Raw genomic sequence first — 23,107 nt, 5'->3', positions numbered from 1 at the left:
CCTATGAGAGGTGCTTTTTCATGAAAACGAGACTAGCTTTTTGAAGCGTGTTTTACAGCTGTTTTATCAGGGTTGCCACCTGCCCAGTTTTCCACCGGCAGAACCGGTGTCTCCCTCATAGTGCTGGCTGCCGGTTCAAACCCCCACACCTGTTCTCCATTTGCGGTTTTCCGATTCTACCTAAATCGGCACATCATAAGCTGCGTCGCAAGCGCTCTGCTGGGCAAGCACTCATAGTGGACAACTTAATTGTCCAAAATAAATTAATCCCTAATTCACAAATGTGTCTTTAATTCCGTAAACCATCATGTATTGCTGTCCTCTTCAATGCATTGCTGTGTTTTTCATAGGCTATTATTAGGTCGTACGAATAAATAATTTGCAACAATAACAGTATGATGATTTTAGAAGTGTACATAATTTTGTATAAAACATTTCGACAGATTTCAATTTCGCAAAGTTTGCAGTCGGCACATTATTTTCTTTTAGTTCTCTTGGTATTCTTGCATATGGTACGTTTTACAACGTACACGTCCTCTCTCCCCCCCCCCCCCCCCGCCTTCCCTTCCCTCTCACTTTCTTGGAACAAATTTATTTCTCTCTACGAATGTGGCAAGCTTAACTGTTTACTCAATCTCATCATGATTATGCGACGCCAGTGATAAGAACAGCCGTTGCTGTTTGTAATAGTCTAATTCTGAGTTTGTACTGCCGGTTTCTTTTTTGTTTTCATGTTTTCTTTCTTGTGCTCTAAAACATATAATGACGCGTACAAGACGCGTCATTTAGCCAAAAACATGCAATGTTGAAAGCGAGTAGAACACATCGTTCACCTGACTCCGCAGAAGCGAGAGCTACTGCTGCAGCTTCATCGTCATCTGTAGGAAGCTTGGAGTAAATGTAGCCCTGCATGGACTTCAGCTCCAGGTAGCGAACTAAGCGGCCCAGTTTGTCCTGCGCCGAAGTATGCAGCCAAAGCACATTATGACCATCATACGTCGAAAAAAAAAAACGATTAAAAAACAGGGAGAAACTCATGGCCGTATAGATCCATCTAGGCACAAAGCGAGATTCCTGCATTTAGGGCACTAATCAATGCAACGCCACAAGACGCGGGATAAAACAACGACGACTGAGCAGCAGGCAGAATTGTCTATCTTTATACCTTTTATCTCTACTCCTGCTAACAAACTTACTGCCGACACCGACCAGTACTTGTGAACTCTAGCAACAAGATACACGTAGACGACATGCTAAGCCGCCTTCTCTATCACCCTACTTCATAAACCGGCTCTTTCTTTTTCTTTTTTTCGAAAATGATAACAGAGTGAAATTGCTTTAAAAATATACCAGCTCTTCACATTGTGTAATTTATCTGTGACATTATACGTTTTCTTTCTTTGCCTACCCTGCTTGGACCCACCTTAGGTCTGCAGTATGAAATAAATAAATAAATAAATAAATAAATAAATAAATAAATAAATAAATAAATAAATAAATAAATAAATAAATAAATAAATAAATAAATAAATAATGAACACAACACACCTCCGCCGGCCCCTTACTTGAACATGAAGTTCTACATGGTATGTCTACCACTGGTGTATTTACAACTATATTCTCCATTACGCTCAACTCACCATAGAACGAGCGATCGACAACTGCGAAGTAAAAACGCGTCAGCCTCTGCGACGACGGCGACGACGCAGCACACGGAGAACTTGGCGATTACGCTGATATCTCGCGAACAATGCAGACAACGGCGACAATGTCGAGCACTTCAACAGGCTCAGACATTCGGGCAAGCTGTCGCGAAGATAGGTTCCAGAACTGTACCAGACGCCAGCGACGATGAGACGCTTTCCCGGGCGCGCTTTTTGAAAGTCGATATGTGACCAGCCCGCGCGCACCAATGGCTTGCATTACAACGACGCGTCGAGCCGCTTCCCGACGTCGTCCACTCGAACACAAGCGAGCGTGCGACGCGGCCAAGCGCGTAAGCGGAGACTCCCTTTAGTTGCTATACGGGTGCCGCCGAGGCGACGGGTTGTCGCAGCGAACGCTTATCCCGGAACATTAAGGCACTCCTGAGAGATGCTAAATGCCTCCCAACGAACACGGGGTAAACAAGACGACTGTGAGCCCGGACTCAATGGCGCAGAATGAGCGCTCCCAGAGAGTGCCCAATATGTCATGACGAGACGCTTAGAAGACCCCTTTAAAAGCTGCCAGGACAAAATGACGGACGCATATAAGTGAGGCTGGCAATTAAACTAGGATATGAACGGCAACAAAAGAAAAGATGGTATGAAGAAAGGCAATACTATAGGCAGGCATCGGAGCTTGTTGCCGACAAAACACGAGGAGCTTGGACCCCGTTCTGTGCTTAGCGCTGAAAAAAAAAAAAGGGGGAGGGGGGAGGAAGGGAGGCGAGGGTACAAGTAACAGCAGATACAAGGGACGAGAGAGATATTTAACGGGGCAGATGACGCGTTGCGAGGACAGTTTGCGTCTCGGCACGGAGCGCACTTGCATCAGAAAGCAGACCGGGATAAGTGGCGCCGCAGCGCTTCGACTCAGAAGTACTCCGACGCAAGCAGGGGCAGACAAATAAAAGGAGTCACACCGCCCATGAAAAAAAAAAAAAAAAAAGAACTCAGCTACGAAGCCGTGCAAAGACAAACAAACAAACAAGAAACTAAGAAATCGGCTAGGTCCTGCTTACTCTCAAACCACTGTACGTCACATGAGGACGCTAAAGACTTCCTTGCCCGGTTTTGCTTTATTTCTCACTCAAGCCTTTAGGGGCAACTTGGCATCTTGAGTCAGTCCGGCGCTGCTAAGAGCAAGAGCAACGCCAATGACGCGCGCGCGCACAGTCATGGAAATCATCTCCACGGAGCTCGAGAGAGACCCGATGTAAGGATCCGATGCTCGGTCGGTCGACTGGCGCTCACATTACGAACCCGAAGGGCTCATTTTAGCCCGGCAAGTCGCCTCGACCATTTCTTGGTCAGCAAGCCGAGTCGACGAGCCAACTCATACCGTTTTCGTCGGGTAAAGTCGACTCGCGACCAGACAAATCAAGACGACGTATAGCGGCGACGACTAAGTAGGAACGCTCGTTGATGACTCCCCGATTCCTCTCACCTTGTCCTTCCGCATGAGGAAAAGGATGTCCTCGATGGCCACGGATTTGGAGCCGCGAAGCGTGGCTACCTCGGCCGCCCGATGAAACTAAAGAGAACAAAGTCGAGGAAAAACTGTTAGACAGGCAGGTTGTTAATAAAGACAGCTGCAAAGTTGTCTGTGGCGGATGTGTTATTTAAATATAATGACTTGGTGAATACCTGCCGAAATTAAATGAAATACAAGTGATTTGAAAACGTTTCTGTAGCTCAAGCTCCCCTAAGTAATGCGCAAACTAGAGGACCGCGTGTGCACAACAACAGCAACAACAGCCACAAACACACAAACGAACAATACATGGTCATCAACAAGTTCTGGGGCTCGGGCTGAAATAAACATCGTTCAATAAATGCTACGATTAATATCGAAGCTTATTATAGCAACGCTTTAAATGGATAAAGCTTTGAATATACTCGTATAATAGCGACGCACACACCGCTGGACCAGTTGGGTTACTTTTCTCACCATTTCTAAGCTTCTACGGCGTTGAACCGTACACTGACAATGAGAACAATATATCAGAGAGAGGTAGAGAGAAAGCAAGGAGAGTAAAGGCAGGGAGGCCAACCCCCGGACTAGCGTCCTATTTGCCGTTTCACAATGTGGGAAAGGAAACGAGGAAAAGAAAGAGGGAGAGGGGAACATTGTGTGCACGCGGGAGGATGCGCATTATGACTATAAACGATCGCGCATACCAGTGCACTTCAAGAACAGCACAAGCGCATGAACAGCTTTTGAGCCAGCGACAGATCTGGGCACGGTAAAGCCGGTTTAGAGTTGTCCGGAGAGACAGGCGTTGGACGTCGTAGCGAGGACAGATACACAAGTGCTCAATGGTTTCCTCGCACCTACAGAATACAATACGGGAGTAAGCGTTCGTAAACGCCCCTTCCAGCCAGCAACATATGAGAAATAACAAACATAGCTATTGTGCAGGCAAGGCCTTGCAGTACGCAATATTTTTGCACTTACACCGGGCGAAACGCAGATTACTAACATCTGTTAGCAACAACCTTCCAGTACATGTTATGTGCGGCACTAACCTTTGATGACCAGCACCTATGAGCGGGAATTAAACGCACAAATTTCTGCACGCGACCCTGGCTCATCAACCGCGGGAATCCATGTTACTATCAGAAGCTTTCAGTGAAGCTCACCGGCATCAATAGAGCGGCGCGCGCCCCCGTTGTTACTTACAGTTGTGAGCTCTGTACCTAAGCCTACAGCGGTATAGTAATAAAACAGTGCAGCGAACAGTAATGCCAAAGAAGTTTGTTTCGATATTCGTTGCTTTGATATAGGTCGCGTTTAACGAAAGCGCCCACCATCGCCGCCATTTATAGCTGGACAACTTATAAGACCCGTAAAAGGGCGCTAGGAATTCCCTCTCTCTTTCTCAACGAGCTTTTTCGCGAGCAGATCGTCACAATTAACAGTCGGGGATCTGCGAAGGGTCACACGGGGGGGCCACCATGCAGGGTATACCGGCGGCGGCCGAACATTCGAAACTATCAAAGTGAGCCGAAAGCAAAGACAGCAACGTGTACACGCTACCCCTCCTACCCCATCCCTCGTAACCCTGCTCGCCTCACGTTCAGACGCCTCAACCAGAAACGTACACGAGGGCATGATAGCTAGTCATCGAGCTCTTACGTTCGTCTCTCTTTCTGCGGCTTACGTTTCTGAGTGCAGTCGGTCTTTTCTTGGCGTACAAAGACGAGAGAGGCCGCGCCGCGCCGCCACTCTCCGGTAGCAGCAAATAGCGCGCCATTTCTGCTAATGCGCCAAGTCCATCAGTCGAGCGAAATTTTAAATGTGAACGGCGAAACACTGTAAAGGAAAGAAAAAAACATTGCGCGACGAGCGGCAAGAGTCATCTACATATAAGCCAGTATGCAAAGTTTTTTTTCCCCTCCTCCGGAAAATGTTGCGCGCGGTGCGAGTCTCAATGGCGAACGATGCGTATAAATATGCATGCGCTTCATCCCCCCCCCCCCCCCCCCCTTACCTCCCGCCCGCATGCACCGGCCCCTTGAACCAATGCTCTCTGCGCCTGTCTTAGACGTACAACGAATGCGTATCGCTGATGCGAGAACGGCAAAGTCGTTCGTCGCCGACGCACCATATCGGAAACTGTTCGTGTTTGAGGGGCTTCGGATGAGGAAGATTAGGGGAAAGAAGTAGAAGTGAGATACCGTCACGTGGCTAGCAACCTCCGCCTCCCGAAACGGCGGCGAAGAAACGCCCACGAAGAGAGAGAGAGAGCACTAGCTCGGACGTAAAGAGAAGGAAGGAAGGCAGAGACCAAGGTTTAAACGTGCGCTACGTCACACAGTTTCGTGGCCAGGAGTTACGACAGTATGAGCGCCTGAGTTAAGTTTCGGGACGCTGCTACGAAGGAAAAAGCGAGACATTTGCATCGTTTCCCCAGGGTCGAAAGAAAAAAATCCTAAGATACTCGCGGCAGCTTCCTTTAGATCATCAAACATTCACGAGTGATGTGCATCTCCGCCATCAACGTCGGGTGAGGCACAGCGAGGGCACTGCGGTGCGGAGAGCGTTAGATGCTGCCTTCTCATACAGAGTGCTGCTGTGGCCCGCTAAGGGGAAATCGTCTGAATTTCCTTGCATCCAACAACCTGCAATCCCAGCCACGTCTCATTTTGCTGTTTTGCAGGAGCAATCTGTCTGACCAGGGCGCTACACTAACTACATATTCTTGAACTACAAGCCATTCTTTGCAACTAAAGCCTGCGCGTGAAGCTAGTGCCGTGAGGAAAATAAACAAGTCCATAATAATTAAAAAAGAACATCAAATCTACCATATTCGCAGGGAAACATTCAATTAGCTAAAGCAAACGGCAAAGAAAGAGGCCCGTATAGCAAGCCTTCGAACTTGTAATGAAGAATTTGAAACGTTGTTGCGAGCGCAATAACGCATCCCGCTTAACTTGAGAAGGCAAATTAATTTCACGAGGGTGCCGTTACCGTATTCACAAAAAGAAAACGTGCCACTGAAAAGGAAAAAGAAAAAAAAAAAGAAAGTAGGAGAGAAGGAAGAAATACGAAGCCAATATATATATAGAAAAAAATTCGTTGTAAGAAAGTGCCGCTAAACACGCCTGGAGTCTTCGGGCATCGAATGTTCTTCATCCGCTACTAACACTAGAGCAAAAAAAAAAAAAAAAAGCAATAAAGAAGGAAATGTTCGTGACGTTCATCCATTACCTTTCTTTCTTACGCAAACAACGCAAAACAGGAGCAAATAAGAAGCCGTCGCGCGCTCCTTTTCCCGCTGTCACATAACACCGCGAAGACGCTCCAGTTAAGGAAAAAGGGGTGCACCGACTGTATACTGGCTTCTCATTCGCGCCTATATGTAACGTCGTCGCCTTCGTTCCATCAAGGGTGCGCATTGTCTCGAATGTCTCCTAGCGATCGCGCCAGAACGCCGGGTCCTGCTTGCAGATTCATCCGTGGAAATGCGTGCATCTCGAAAAAAATTCGCTCAGGAAGCGGGCGACGCGAAACTGCGCGTGTAACGGGAGTCGCTGCTCGACGCACCACGTTGCGCCGTCGGACTGGCGCAAGCATCGTGTTGCGACGTCGCGTAATAAGAATAACGACGGCGTCTTCTCCCGGCGGCCCCGCGTGATACTCGAACGAAACGCGAGATGACGGAACAATCCTCGATCCCGAGACTGCGAAGATGACGTCGATGACGACGGAATTGCGGGATCATGTATATGGGAATGGAAATGCCGGGAGGACGCGATGGCGCAATCCGTTATAAGGTGGGAAATACAATAAGCAACAGCGGTTGAAAGTCATAGGAAAAAAAAAATAGCTGAAGCAAGAGCGAAATCCTTCAATTATTGACGCTATACGGAAAACACGCAAGACGCGGAAAATTACAAGTCGCACCCGCATGACGTGGCACTGCCACGTCAAAGCCCTGCGCCATCTTGGATCCATAGCTTGCGCCTCCACGTTATCACCTTTCAGGCGGAGAAGCAAACACACAAGACAGGAATGATCGGGGCACAGGTGACGGGTCGTCTTGAAAGCGGAGGTGGTCCCCGAAATCTTCGAAGCAGAGAACTTCAGATTGTAACAAGCGCTAATATGGCGCAGTACTAGACAGTAAACGAGAGAGGAAAAAGCAGCTTAATGGTAATTAGAGGCACAGCCCAAAGCCCGTCTGTACTGAGCACGGAAGCAACTAAGCTCAGTACGGCTAGAAGCAGGGCGAAAGGACTGGATGAAGAAGGTCGCACAAGCACTACATTAGCGCTGACTTCGGGAATGGTTTCGTGAAGTATCGATGTGTGCGCGACACGATGGGTATTCGTGATTAATACGTGGCATGTATATAGTGCGAATTCAATAACTTTCTCCTAAGCCTATTTTCCACACTTATCATTTCTGTGCAGCACCAGCACCTTTGAGAGATGTATTTTGTTGCTTTCGAAGTGGACATCTCTCAAAGGGGCACTGAAGCACTTTTTATCGAAGTGGAGAAAACATTTGAAGTGAAAATAGGTTATTTCAGAAATACTTTGCCACAAAAAGTACTTCAATGCGTTCAGCAGAAGCGGAGTTATTAGCAATCAAACACGGTCTCCGCTGTGCTCCCGTTCCTTCTTCAATGCCTTGCACTGCGAAGGCTACGGCGGAGTGGGGCGTGGCCACGACGCTCCGCCTTCTAAATGTCACCGTGGCGCGCAGTTCAAATTTCATTTTCGATGCATTAGCGCAAGCTCTTGGGCCAGTTGGTGCATGATGAACTTGAAAACGGGGGTACCAGCGAATACACAAGGACGCGTACACAAGGAAAAGGCGTTAGACACGGACGGACGCTGGAAGCAGGGCGAAAAGACTGGGTCGTCTGTCCGTGTGTAACGCCTTTTCCTTGTGTACGCGTCCTTGTGTATTCGCTGGTACCCCCGTTTTCAAGTTAATTTTGGATGTTAACGTAGACGCCACGACTTCCGATTTGGTGCCTACGGCGGGCTAAACGTACGCCAAACGCGGTTGTCCTCAGCGAGCCGTAGTGCGCTTACCCAGTGGATTCGTGGCGGCACACAGCGGCGGCCGCGGTATCTACGCTACGTAGCCGACCGCAGCTACCAATAGCAGCCGCGTACGAATGGGAATCCGCTTTACTACGAAATAAAGCGTCCAGAATAGAGTGAGGAACATCACATCCATTGAAAAAGAGAGCGTTTCAGAGAAAGGTGACTTCGCGCTCCGTTTGCGAGCTCCACGCACCACGTATGACAGCAAAATTTGGCTGACATGTTCACAGCAGAATATGCTACCCGCGGACTATTTATTTCGACCAAGCCCAAGAGGTGGTTCAGGGTCCCTTTAAGTACCTTCTGACTCATGATTTACGTCACAATGGCTGACTACTAAAAAATAAAATCGAACTTTGAAAGAAAGAATGCGTGATTTCGCTACTCACCACACACTTGATCTGCTGCGTCACGATGTCTTCCACCAGTTTAACCGACTCGGGAAGCGGTTCGCGGCTGTCGCCAAAGCCATGCCTGGGCACGACAAAAAGAAAGATGTAAAAAAAGCTGAACATCATTTCAGATATGTCAGTTTCATTCACTGCTACATTTCACCATATAGGTACACCATCCCTCAAAAATTTTCGGAACACGAGATGCGAGTAAAATCTAAATTTCATCACAGCCTAGGCACAGGTCCTTCAACCGAAAGGTAGTGTTGATACTTCTCCGTACTATCATCACCTTCCTGACATACATTTAACACTCTGTGGTGAAGTAGCGAGAAAATTTAACTTTTTGTCGTGTTCCATGTTCCGAAATATTCTGCGGGCGGCTGTACATGCACAAACAGCTTGGGCCCATTCACGAGTCATTCAGAAGCTTTTGGTTCGTACAACAGTCAATAGATAAAGGGACAGGGTCCCTATTCACAAAGCAATTAGTATGCAAGAGCGGTTCGTAAGAAGCGGCTTGAGCCAATAATGAGAATGAACACTATATTCATGAAGGCAACACGCTAATAATGAACTGTTCTTACGAAAGAAAAGCGTTACCAATTTGGCCCCAAGTGTCTATGCTTTCCGTTCGCTATAACTATTCTTAGTTTGCTATAACGTTCGCTATAACTATTGACTAGCGTCTGTTCAACTGTCATTGCAGACGAATGTCGTTGCAAATCCAGGCCGAGAAAACTAAAGCATAGTGCAAATATCGAAAAATATGCGACACGTTCGCACCGACCAGCTGAGTATATCGCCGCCTTGGTAAGCTGATGCCAACGGGTGCCTTCCTAATCGCTCTTGAGCAGGCATACCTTGTACGCCTGATGTCCAATGTCACGTAAGAAACTGAGCTTTCGCGAAATATTTCAGCTCGTGCACCGGCATCAGCCGTGTCTCTGACGTCAACCTACGACGATCACGGTTTCCCAGAACCATGACCACCGAGACTGCACCGAGTCGCGTTCTCGAAGGCACCGCAAGACTGCTACTACTGCAGTGGATGACAGCGCTGTTGTGAAGTCGAGCAGTCCACGAGGAAGATGCTTGTATATCGCTTCCTTACCTGCTTCACTACTATCAACGCGCCAGATCACAAACAAGAGCCGTACCAACTTATATTTTCTATCATTTCAAAACTACATTGGGAAACGTTTCCATCACATTATGCAGCCGAGCCGGAAACTGCTTCACACAGTTTGGACGCCACCTGTAGGAAACGATCCCTGAGCTTTGTGGCCTGTTCCTTTACTCGTATAAAGGTTCAGTTTTTTTTTCTTTTCATGTAATCAACTGTACGTCTGTACGCGACGGAGAGAACAGTATTATGAATATTGCAACAGTTTTATAAACCAAACTTGAAGTCGGCGCATTTGGACGAGTTCGGCAACGAGAAAGAGCGCTAAAAGAACAGGCCAAGAAAGACAAATTCCAATTAAACCAAGTGCGACTCAACCAAGTTTGCCAGTTTGCTAAGATTAAAAGGTAACGTAGAAGTATATATCCGCAATTATACGCCACCAGACTTACGTAACCAGCACGGAGAACGATATTATCGAACATGAGAGAATGCGACAACGGCAGCAGCAGAAGTGTGAGCACGGAACAAACAAAATCAGCCCCAACAGCAGTTAGAAAAAAAAGTTCCGAGCTCGCATAAACACAACCCTTCACACGTCACTCCTTCGCCATTCAGCCACAAAAGCTGCCCGAGCATCACGACATAATGACACTGGTTATACGTGAACAGCACAGCCTTCAGACGCAGCCAGCGTATTCGTCATTCAAAAGGTGCGGAAAGCCAGAACTCCGAAAACCATGACCTTGTAGGCCGGATCGGTTCAGTTCAGCTAAGCGTGGACAGACATCATACTGACAGCAACCGGTACTAACATACTGTGTTACGTAAAGAACATAAAAAAATTAAACACGCTTCCGAAAGACCTGAACGAATGAGTGATAAAGAGAGAAAGTATTATGCTCCTGTATTTGAGAAAGCGGGCTAGGGGGCCGAGGGGGCAGAGAGACAGATGACCTGTGATGCGTGGAATGGAACACGGACAAAAAAGACAAGAAAGAAAAAGAAGATGGAAGAAAGAGCGCGAAGCGCAAGAAAGCGGCGCGTTCCCTTCCACCTTCTTTTCCCCGGCGCATTCACCGTATAGGTATCCACGGTACGCGCATAATCTGCGCATACATCCAAGGAGCGAATGCATAATGAATGACAATAACTCAGCGCTCCATCGACGCGATGAGAAGAACAAGGAGACGGTGATCGAGGAGGCGGTGAGAGACGGGAGAAGTAAAGAGAAAGGGAAAGGAGGGCGACTGCGGCGTCGTTAGTTCCGAAGGGAAGAACGAAAGAACAGAAGCTCGGACTATATATGCGCTCGATGCCCGAAGAGTGCTGTGGGATCTAGAGATCCGCATCAGGTACCCGCGCGCCCCTTTGTGAGAAAGGTTTGCCGACAAATAAAGAAAACGCAAAGGAAGACACACATGAGAGTGCAGCACGTTCTGCCGCGATCGGCCAATTCCGCCGGAAGAACACGATCGTGGGAGAGACAAAAGGGGGATGCAGGTTCCTGCACACTGTCTCGAAGATGAGAGTCGATCGCCATCGTCCGCTTCGCCGCCGTTGTGATTAGCACGAGCAGCTCGACGAACTGCGAAGCTAACTGCGCACCAGCGAACAGAATGAGGGGCGCACATTTCGGGAAAGTATATGCAGTGCGTGCTTGCTGCACAAAACGTAACGCAACAGTGCGCCGCAGAATTGAAGGCTGCATGCGAGCAGCGAGGTTTCAAATGACGTCAGTAGCGAGTTGCCTTGAATTCGCTTGCCAGTCTACAGATAGAGAGAGAATAGCATAGTAGAATGATGGCTCCAGGCCGATTTGGGGAAGCGGATAAGGGGAGTCAACTCGTTTCAACAATCAAGCGCACACGAGCTTGAGAAACAGATCAGGGATCGTCACGAAAATAGCATACTGCATGCAAGGATATCAGCTGGGCTCAAACAATATATATATATATATATATATATATATATATATGGCACTAGCTCTGACGAAGGCCGTGCCACGGCCGAAACATATGCAAGTAAACATGCCTTTGTCGTATGACTGCTCCTTCCTAAACTACGTAAATACCGGACCTACGGAACATTCTGAATTGAAGTATATATATATATATATATATATATATATATATATATATATATATATATATATCGGAGCAGTGTCCAAGCCTGCCGCTTAATCATATATGCTTCTCACAGAGGAACAGGCCAGAGCTTTTACGACATTGTTTTGCACTCGATGTTACTTTGGCATTTTGACTTAAACGCAAAGGCAAGACACGCTAAATCACGTGTCGTATCCCGGCTTCTTAAAAAAATAGTCTCAATACCTTAAAACTACGCTTCACTAATAGTAACATATAGGGCTTTCTTCCTTTCTCACAACCGACTGTAGCAAGCAACCTGGGCGGTTCTTTCGTTCAATGATATATCTTGAATGTGCCAGCTTTGTTGCGCAATCTGCTTACACAGGTCTTCAATTACCTATCCTCACATGTCTACAAATGAACTTACCCTGTCTCACGCACAAAACTTTCACGAAGAGGCTGCATTTCATATGAACGCTGCTGTGCGATTGTTCTCAGTCGGGCAACTACGGCCGTGCTTTGGCTTGCTACACCGTTCGCGTTGTTGCAAACACATCCAATCCCTTCTTTTATAGCTGGCATAGCTAGAAAAGCACGCGTGGCTGGTGGAAGGCAATGCTTTATTTTCGCTACGCATGCCCAGGCGCGCCGCACTTCGTATACAAGCGGAGCATGTCAAAACAAAATATGCGAGCTCATTCCTCATGCGAACAGAGCTCGTCAGAACTCTTTCAATCCGTACAAACGACGGGAGCGCGGTAACGAGCTCGGCTCGTCTGACGTCAATAAGTTTCGCAGTCTACATAGCACACGCCTTCGTCACGCAGTTAAAAAGCACAGGGGATGGGGAAAAGCCCCCTGCGATCCGAGACTATATGGAGACGACCCAGGAACAAAAGTTCCGCGCGAGTTCGCAAGTCTACAGGTATGCACGACGCAAATCAAAGGGATATATGGCGCGCGTACAACAAGGAGTGGCTTTTCGTGGTCGTTATTTTGAAAGCTCGCAAACAAGGACTTTCCTTTATTTCATCCCCTCTCTCTCTCTCTCAGCAAATCCCAGCCCAGGCCTAATCAGGAAATTTCTGCTTCGCTTATACGGAATGACTGCGTGAGTATGCACGCATTGCGTATAGTGTAACAAAAGACGCACGAGCTCTGACGGAAAGCGGCAGCCCTATTCGTATATACAAACGGACTGACAATGATACGTAGCGGCTGTTATCTATACAAGGGGATCGCTAGACAAAGGGCCTGGCGCGCTACCACTGGCCCTTATTAGTCCTCACGCGATGGAAAGCAACCGCGCCTCGAACAAAAGAGAAACCGACGGGACGCGCGTCGGCACACGCCGCAGACCGAAAGTATTTCTCACCGCCAGCGCTCAACCGAGTCGCGAGGCCAGTGCGACGCGCGTTATCCCTCACGAACGAAGCGCATCCACCTCTCTCTCCACTCACCACGTGCAACCGGGCCGGCTCGCTCTCATCACACTCCGAACGATACAAGCAAGCAAGCAAGCAAGCAAGCAAGCAGCGACGAAGAAGCAAGAAAGTTAAACGCGGCGTTAAAAGTAACGCGAGGTCAAACAGCACGGCGAACGCCGCAGCGCGCGCGCCAGTTTGCGCCGCGAGAACGCAAAAGCAGTGAAAAATGAGGAAAATGAGAGAATCAAGAAAGAAAACCGGGAGCTAGAACCAATGTTCGGGCAGTCAGAAAGCCGCGGCCCAGCTATGGGGCCTCCGCATGCGAGAGGGAGCCGCTGTGGCAGGATGAAGCTCGACGTTGGAACAAACAGCACCAGTGCGGTGTATGCTCGCAACGAGAAGCTATAGTCACTCGGGAAAGGCAAAAAAAAAAAAAATAAAAAAAAAACACCGTATAAGGGGGGGGGGGGAGAGGGGGTGCAAACCAACGAAGGCAGGGAAGCGGTTTGCGAGGGAACGGGGAGGGAAAGCAGGGGAAGAGGTCACATTCGCGGGAGTTGCGGCATTGCGCACACTGCCAGTCGACTGCGGCAACCGAGCTCGCCAAACAAACCTCCGAGGACTCGGAAGCAAGCGGGAAAGGGTATAGGCAGTGCCAGCGCAAACGAGGGAAGCGGCGTCCCGTATACGCGAGAAGGTTGGGGAAGAGTAGGGAAGAGTTTAGGGAGCGTGGGAGCAGAACGAAAGAGGAGAGAAAAGGAGGTTGGTTTGATCGCGGCGGGTACATATAGGCCTCCGTTGTCGAGCGCGTGGTATATATGCGAGTTTGGAGAGAAAAGCGCGCGCTCGGGAGACCGAACGCGGCAGGCACGCCAAATGATCTGCATACACGGGAATTCGCTTTGCGACTGGCCCGTAAACGAGCGGTAAACAAAAGGGGAGGGATCTCTCCCGTATAGGGAGCACGGGAGGGGGGGGGGGGCTCCATTGGAGAAGAACAAGTATACAGGAGACAACGCGGCAGGCATACGTATTCTCGTCCCCCGCGCCAAAGGGAAAAAAAGGAAGCACGGCACGGGAAACACGCGTTGTCACAGAATCGTGCATGCAAGCTATACGCGCGTTTTCAGAACGTATATAAGCTGTTGCACGAAGTTCTTTTGATCCCCCCACGAGCGAAAGATGCAGCGCGGGTGCCTTTATACTGCTGACGTGAAGCGCGAGTCGCGCGTGCTGTTTGCGATTGCAGAAAAAAAAGGACCATCACTCCTGCGCTTACAAAACATGTCGAAATCCCCTGCTCTCGATCCGTCACTATAAGCTGTAATGCAGCGACAATGTGTGCTATGGTATCATCCCCGAAACGCTCCGTGTTTGAAAACTAAAGGCTGTCGGCGTTATCGGAGCGAAAGCACCTGCTGTTATTGAGCGGCCCGAAATCTCCAAGTCACTTCATTAACAGGAACGTAAGGGAAATGTTACGCCGAGTGCGCGAATTTAGCCTTTACAAAATTAATAATAACGAGAACATAAAAAAAAAAACAGTGCAGCTATATGTACGCGTCTGTCTCCGCGGTTTGTTCACTCACGCTTTTTTTTTTTTTTTTCTTCGCAGCACTGCTTCCGAGAGTGCATCACTTACTCCGGATTTGCACGTTCGAGCTTCAAATTCCAAGAGATAACTTAAAGAAGAGCATAGTGCTTGCATAAAGCTGGGAACCCTGTCCCGCTTTACGCTTTAAGCGTAGGCCAAAACGTGTTCCAAACATCACTCATTTCCAAAATTAGACAAATTCTGACAATGAAGAGTGTTATCCAACTGTTATAAAAAAAAAGAAGAAAAGGTAGCCTGTAGCAAGTTCATGTTGTAGAACAGGTTCGCCGTTGATAACCTTTTATTAAGCAGCATCATTCACGGCTCGAAATCATAAGCCGTTACGAATTGTTTACACGCTCAAATGCTCGCCGGTCAAAATAGCTTCAGGAAGCGAAGGAACAGCTTCCAACAGCTTCCAGATGTACAGCTTCCAAGAAGCGTTCATAGCGGTCACAGACGTGACACGCAATATAGGCAGCAAGTAAACAAGATGGGGTGAGCGAGAGGCGCTGAGGGTTGAATGTCATCCAGTAGACAAGGAATCACAGGCGACAGTTTTATAAAATGACAACAAATATATGCGTGGTGATATGAAGCGACAGGATAGAAAGGAGAGCAGATTGGTGTTACAGTCCCCTTCAACATCGTTACTTGCAAACGCGCAGGGCGATTTCCCCAATCTTTCTTTAGCACACTCCCAAGCGCATTATTTCCTCTTTTGCCCCCTTCCTTGAGCGCTCGTTGTATATGTTTACGACCCGGAAATAAACAAACATTGCCGTTGCTACAGCAACATAGCGCTGCCTGCTCCCCATGAAACTCACAACGCACCTGTGCAAAGCACCCCCCCCCTCCCCTCCCCCATCACCAAACGGAGAAAAATGATTCACGTCGGCAACTCTCCCCGACGATTCGGTCAACCCATCTTCCGCGACTCGCTTCTGCATCATCCGCCATGCACGCAGCCTCGGCATGCCTCTTTACGCCCGAGCAGTATATTCTTTCCATCTTACGGCGAGCACTCTCCCCCGAGTCAGTACGTATACAGACACTCGCTATTCGCAGGCACTCCTGAAAAGCGCGTCTGCCCACATAAGCGGGCACACTTACCCTATCCCTATATGTACTCCCGAAGCCCGTTCCTGCTTGCCCCAAGAGAGTCGTAAAAGCGTACAGGACGGGCTTAGTAAACAGTTTTGAGCTTCGAAACGTGGCGGAATGAGTAAGAAAAAATAAATATGGACGAAGAAAGTGTGAAAGGAACTCCGTGAAACCAAGTGTAAAGCGAATAGTAGGCGAAAACAAAAACACCGGCGCGGGTGGCGGGGACGCCTACTTGATTCTCGGTTCCAGTCGGCTGCCTCGTTTTCGCCTCTGCCGCCGCCGTGCACGACAAGTGAGCACCGCCACTATACGCCCTCTTTCTTTTCTTTCGGTTTGGCTACAGTCGCCTTGCCACTTTTCTCCGGGTGAAAGCGAAAAAGAAAAGATTAAAGAAAGTAAAGCTAACAAATAAGCAAACGGAAAGTGCGCGAACCTTCTGGAAATCAGCGTTTACGCACACCGAGCACCTTGCCTATACGCACCATGTTCACGTATATATACAGCATTGCATGCTGCAGAGCGAGGTGACACGCGCTCGCTCTGCGGCAAAGTCCCAACGTAGTAAGCGGTTGTTTATTAAACTACGTAAGCATAGGAAAAAAGGCCGTTGCTGCTAGACGTACTGTACCTGTACAGCCAGCGCCTCCTAGATAGCAGGCCTGTGCACACTGCTTTATGACGTCATGCTACTTGGACCGAAATTTAAACTGTCAAGCCCGGCATGACGAAAGCGGTGACGTCAAAATCACCGCGACTTACTCGAGAGCCTCCCCATTAGATTCTATGGCAGTCGGTAGCAAGGTAGCATGAGGTCATGGATCGAAGTGCGCAGGCCTTGCGCTATCTAGGAGGCGCTGGTCTAGCTCGAGCGCTTCACACCTGAACGGCGGCCAACAGAGGGAGAGTTGTTATGGGATCACAGGACAGGAAAAGAGAATCACGAAGAGAGAATGACGCCACAAAGTCAATGAGTGACTGCGTTGCTCACTGGTCACCGACGAGGAAAGAGTAAAAAGGAGTAGAGTAACTATCAGGTGCAGCGTGACAAATAAAGAGGCACAAAAGTCGGAGACGGTTGTTGACTTCAAACTTATGTCTGATGGTACAAAGAAGAGCAACCGTTAGTCATCCCATGGTCATATTCTTGACATTGACATTTTTTTAAGCAAACGAATATAGAGAAGCTCGATGCGACGCAACCTTTTTCTTCTTCCGTAACAGCAGCTCAACAAAAACGCGCGCACACGTGCTTAGATGCGGGCGTACTGTACTTTAGTTGCCCATATATAAAGTCCGATCCACACATGATAGTCTAGAACACTCCATAGAAAAAGGAAGTTCGTACCATACGACGCACAGCAGACACACGGTCTCAATACACGAAACACAAATACAGTTATCGGTTCCCAAAGCAAAAGACCGAGTGTCTGTCCGTAGACACTGCCTTCTTAATGTACCACTGAGTGCGCTTTTGCGCCGTTTGAATGAAAGGACTGAAGAACGTGGAAGATTTAAATGAACAACACATCACCTTCACCGGCAAAGGGTGAACGCGTGGCAGTGGAGAGGAATGCAAAACGCTGCGCAGTTTTTTGAGCGGTGATGACGCCGACGACCGACCACCCAGCGCTAGGACTTCGTCACCAACCTTCGAACTCTTAGCCCACCTGCCAAAAAACACCGCTCACAACACGACAATGGTTCCTTTTTCGAGCTCTGGTATCGGCGAGTACAATCATTTTATGAGGTAGAATAGATAAGGCATTCGATGCGGGTGTACCTTTGACCAATATAAAACTAAGGGGTGGCTAAAACAGTTGGCGGGCTAGTTAGTTAGAAATCCATGATAGAATGCGTAAGCGCGACTGAAAGACGACGTAGAAGCGCTGTCTCTGTTTCTTTCTACGAGCGCTGTCTCTGTGAGTCTGTTTCTTTCTACGTCCTCGTTCAGTTGCGCTTACCCATTTTATCTAAGGGACGTGGACCGTAGAAAACTAAATCGTACATTTAAACGAATAGAGAAACAACAACTCCAACATCAGAACTTAACTGAAATATAGGCTATACTAAAATGAGCCAAACGGATTGCTCCAACTTACTGAGAGCAACAAAACAAACAGAAAGTCGAGTACACGGAGCAACACTTTGAGCCTGTTCTCCGGCAACCCTGTCGCTCAGATCCGCGCGAGAACGCCTTCTATACAATCGCTCTCATCCCTTGCCACTCCCCCTCCATTCCTGTTTGTTATATCCCTTCGACTCTTGCCAAAGTAAATGTTTGCGACTGTGTGCGTCCGGGGTATGTAGTAGTCAGCTCATCCGAGCCAACAGCCTGACCATCCTTTGCTCTTTTATGACACCGCTGCTCTAACGCGACCCTCGGGGCGATGCTGCACGCAGAACGCGCCGTGATGGTAACTTTCGCGGAGGGCTGCTTTTTTGTTTGCGTAACACGAAAGGACGACGTCCAAAAATAAAACAACAGACTACAGCAACAAACGATACCAGTCCAAAAATATCAGGCAAATAACGCTAATGACTTTCTATATTGATTCTTCAGAGGTTTTCGACAATGTCATTCGGTGTGCTAGATCTTGATCAGCGTTGAGTAAAATAGAGAAAGTAAGATAGAGAAGCATATATTTATTATTATTATTATTATTATTATTATTATTATTATTATTATTATTATTATTATTATTATTATTATTATTATTTAGAATGCTACTAACCCACTGATAGGGGTTCTTGCATAGTGATAAAGCAAACAGGAGATACATAGTAATATCACTGATACAAAATAAATTAAAAATTTACCATGAATATCACTATTTTACATCAACCAACACACAATCCTCTGGGCGGGCGCAAGAAAAAAAGAGAAAAAAAAAGTAATCACACAAAATCACAAAAATGCAAAATATAACAAGATAACCCCAAAACAATAGCAACAGTATAACTTTTCAAGAGGAACCTGAAATCGTTTAATGCTGTATTCCGTGACTACGCATATGTTCATTCCAATTCGTCACCGTTAGCGCAAAGAAGGAGGATTTAAATCTTTGTTGCCACTCTGAAATGGAACTAATGAAAAGGGATGTCGTTCTCTAGTGGGATATCCAGAGGAGAATAAAATGTAATCTGATGTATGGCTGTTTAATTTACCTTTAACAATTTAACCGTTTTATTCCTTTCTAATATTCGTAGCAAGGCAGTTTGAGAGAGAGAGAGAGAGAAATAGAAGAAAGGAAAGGCAGGGAGGTTAACCAGACGCACGTCCGGTTTGCTACCCTGCACTGGGGTAAGGGGGTATAAGGATGAACAGGCTAGTTTGGGTAAGCAGAACTGTAATAGATGTCGGACCATATTTATTAAAAATAAATATTATAGCCTTACTTCGAACTCTCTCCAATTTGTGAAGGTTAACGTTGGTATAAACGGGTTTCATACCCATATAAAGACAGACAAGCCCACCAATAAAAGAGGCACACATGGGTGGCAAAACTGATGCCAAGGGGCTTTTGAGCAATGCCTACGGATCGGAAATTCACAAATTGTAACTCGTGATATGAAAGAGTACAATGATTTGACATGTTAAGGAAACACCACGTAAAGTTATAAAGAAAATGTCGACGTACCTCGTTGTCACTATCACTTCGCAACCACGTCAAACGCGACCTGCTGGTACACATTTGCGTCGCAACGCTTGTCCCGAACGTACTCGTAGCTGCTCGAAAAGCTATCTTGATAAGGCTTAAAGGTACACTAAAGAGCACAATTAAAAAAAAGTTTGGACCAGTAAACTATTTCTTTAAATTACTGTTTTTGTTAGTTTGTCGGAAAAAAAAAAGCTGATTGCTCCAAGAGAACATTAAGGTCAAACATTCTGACTTAGATTATATCGCCGATAGTTCTAAGCTAAGGAACCCGCAGCGAGCGATGAAACAAAAAAATGACAGGCGTTGTGTTAAGCTACAGCAAGAGCAGTCTACAGGAAGGGGTGTAGCCGATATTCTAGTCGAGTTTAAGAGGAAGCAATGCAGCTGGGATAGGCCATGCAACACGTAGGGTAGCTAACCGGTGGTCTAATAGAGCTGCAGAATGAGTGCCAATGGACGGAAAGCCATCGAAGTCGAGGGCGGCCGAGAATTCTACACGTGGTTTGATGAAACTAGGAAATCTGCAGGCATATGACGCGGAACAAGGTGAAGCAAGACACCTTGCGTCACCTGGTACCTTGCGACACCTTGCGTTCTGGTGATAGGAGGTCGTTGGCAGAGGTCTTCGTCATGCAGTGGACATAATACAGGCTCACGGTGGTGGTTATGATTACCTCTGTGTAAGTACGTCATTGTGACATCACGAATTTCAAGTTAATTTCTCGTATCTGCGCCACTTTGACGCCGGTAACGTTCTCAAAACTCGCCAAGTTTGAGTCTCCGGTTCCTTAAAGATACCGCGCAGTGCCTCATTTACCGATAAACGGTTAACCAAACCCGAGTTGATGCGTCAAACTCCATGACATCACGGCGAGCGAACAATTTTTGCGTCTTAATTTCAGGGATTATCAAGCCTCTTTTAACTTTAGGAGTGGCAGTTTCACTATTGCAGAAGCGTAATTTATACTTAACCAGTTTAAACCATGATGTCTTTACTTAGTGTGCATTAATGGCCGTTTCTGCAGCAGGTGCGAGCCCTTACGTGAGCACTTTTCGAAAAGCTTAGAGGTACTCCCGCTAGCCCCCTGGAAAGCGCCATGAGAAAAAAAAAAGGGGGGGGGGGGGCAATGCCATTCCGTATACGGTAGTAACTGCTTTTCGCGCGTCTGCCTCCATTGCTCAGTATTCTAGTACCTACAACACGTGCCCCCAAAGTAGTAAGTTCAGCCCGATTGGGAAAGTACGAACGTACGTACCTGGTAAATCTACACGATACGGGTTCAAGCAGCTGCTTCCGAATAAAGGAGTTGCCAACGGTCAATCTAATCAGTTTACTCAGGGTGGCCAGTACTCATCTTTACATTGCCCTATTAGTGGAAAACTTGAAATATTTAACTGCGCTCTTCGCACTGAGGCTAAGTGCTGTATGTGCGACAGCAGAGAGGGTGTATAAGAACGCTGAGATAAAGCGCGACAGTAACATCACCGGATGCGCAACAAGATTAAGAACTGTCCGAATTTGTCGCGTTGGGGGACTCTTCAGAAGAAGTCGTGCTCCTGACGCCGTCTCCGAATACTTTCCAGCTCTAATAAGAAAAAAAAAATCAAGTAAAGCACGGAAGAATGAGGACATATAGCTCACAACTAAGTCTGCCAGCAGAAGAGAGAGAGAAAAAAATATAATAAGCTGGTTCAAGCTAATTAATCGCCGCAGAGCCTCGGTTACTGTTCAAAACAACAATTCCGCCCTGGCTCACACAAACGCGCAAACACGCACAGCTCCGTCGCTCCCCGCCCACGCCCGCTTTGACTGCATGCTCTCCTTCCGCAGCCTCCCTCCGATTACCGAGACGCCAGCCCGCCAAAATCCCAAGGGCTAAAAAGGCAGCGAGGAATGAAAAAAAAAAAAAAAAAAAAAAAAGCACGGACGCATCAGAGCTAGGGGCTGAGGAATAAAAAACAACACAACAAGGACACCAAGTATCAGGCAAACAGAAATAAGTATCCAGGCCAAACTCGAAGCAACAGTCGAACACCAACGCCTAAAAAACAGCGCCAAGCCCGCATCGAAACGCGGAGGTCTCAGTGAAGGGCGCTGGAATGAAGGAGGGAGGCAGGGGACGGGCGTTTGTTTGGGAGGCCTAAAAGTCGCCACCCGCCCCCTCCGGCCGCCGCCGAGCGATCCGTCTTCTTCTCCTTCCGTCGAAACGAAGAAGACCGCGGCGCGCCAGGGGACTCCGGGTCCACTTCCGCAGTCGCCACAGCAGCCGCCGCCACCGCCGCCGATCCTGCAGCTCCGGCCGAACGCGCGCGGTCTTTCACTTCTCGGAACTGCGGCGGCAGGCAGCTATACGACAAAAACAGTGGCGACGGAGCCGAAAATGTTTGGCTTGGGCCACTATATACTTCGTGCCGTCCCAGAGCGCGAATTGGGAGGGGGGCGGCGACGACCGCGCACGGTGGAAGGGGGGAAGCGGATGGAACGAACGAGTGAGTCGCACGCGCGCGGGTCCAAAAGTGATCCCTCGATCGTGGCGCGCGCACGCCCGCGCATTCCCAGAGCGTCCCTCGCCACCCCGCCACTGCCTGCATTGGCGGCGTCGGTGGCGGGGAGCCGCGGAGGACCCCCAAATCCCCCAAGACATTTTGCCCGTTATACGGCGGCGGCTTCTGCTTCTCCTGGGACAGCGGACAAAAAGAAAAAGGTTCCGCTACACGTCTGAAGGCGGCGCAGCGTAAGAGTCGCATATGCCGCGAGTTCCCTCCTCTGAGTTGTTTGTGTTTTCCTGAAAGCCTTTTTTGTTGTTCGCACGCCTCTTTCCAGACGAGCTCGGCAACACTTTCGATGCTGCGAAATAACTACACCAGAAGAAAAAGTATTTCGCGAGCGCAGGGCACTTATAGAGTCGCGTATGTTCGAAAAAAAAAAATAAAAAAGCCTACTGAGTTTGCTCAACAGTGACTATATTAGGCCAGCCGAAGGGTCCTGTTGTTATCGTTTTTGTTCCCGAAGACAGTAGCCGCGTAAAGTAGCTTGACTTTAATGATTGGGAGCATGCTCGCATGCAGACCGGTTACTCCGTAACGGCGAGTCGAGAAACTGGATGGCTTTCATCATTCGCGCTGCGTTTTCCGCGACCAGGCATTTCTACAGATGGTGATGACGAAGTAACGAAGACAACGATTATAAAATATAACGGCGATGTCTATATGAGTGTGTAGAGCACCTACTGTTCGTCTAACAGCCTGTCCTCAAGATTGACCTGTAAAATACCACCTCTCCTTTATAAAAGCTTCCGTTGTTAAACTCTCTGAACAGTCCCATGCCGTTAAAGGCGCTTCATGATGACTGCGGTACTTGGCCGAGCGCCTCTTTGCCTATAAGGCCTGTTAACCATAAAAGCACTACGCTAATGCGCACCGCTTTTAGACATCGCCTAGCAAG

General features: G+C 48.0%; 1 protein-coding gene across 3 annotated transcripts in view; it reads right to left on the bottom strand.

Annotated features, from left to right (window-relative positions):
- LOC119461016 (transcription initiation protein SPT3 homolog) overlaps positions 1 to 23,107 on the bottom strand; it is a 575,536-nt gene that overhangs the window by 23,835 nt on the left and 528,594 nt on the right. For all 3 annotated transcript variants that reach the window (XM_049672093.1, XM_049672094.1, XM_037722187.2), the window contains 3 exons: positions 8,657 to 8,741; positions 3,151 to 3,237; positions 834 to 954 (listed from right to left, as the gene is read on the bottom strand). In XM_049672093.1, coding sequence (XP_049528050.1) covers positions 834 to 954; positions 3,151 to 3,237; positions 8,657 to 8,741 — 293 coding nt within the window. The remainder of the gene's footprint in view (positions 1 to 833; positions 955 to 3,150; positions 3,238 to 8,656; positions 8,742 to 23,107) is intronic.

Source organism: Dermacentor silvarum, chromosome 8 (assembly GCF_013339745.2).
Source record: "Dermacentor silvarum isolate Dsil-2018 chromosome 8, BIME_Dsil_1.4, whole genome shotgun sequence".
Lineage (NCBI taxonomy): Eukaryota > Metazoa > Arthropoda > Arachnida > Ixodida > Ixodidae > Dermacentor > Dermacentor silvarum.
The sequence above is the reverse complement of the archived record's forward strand: the minus strand, read 5'-3'. Positions and strand labels throughout refer to the sequence as shown.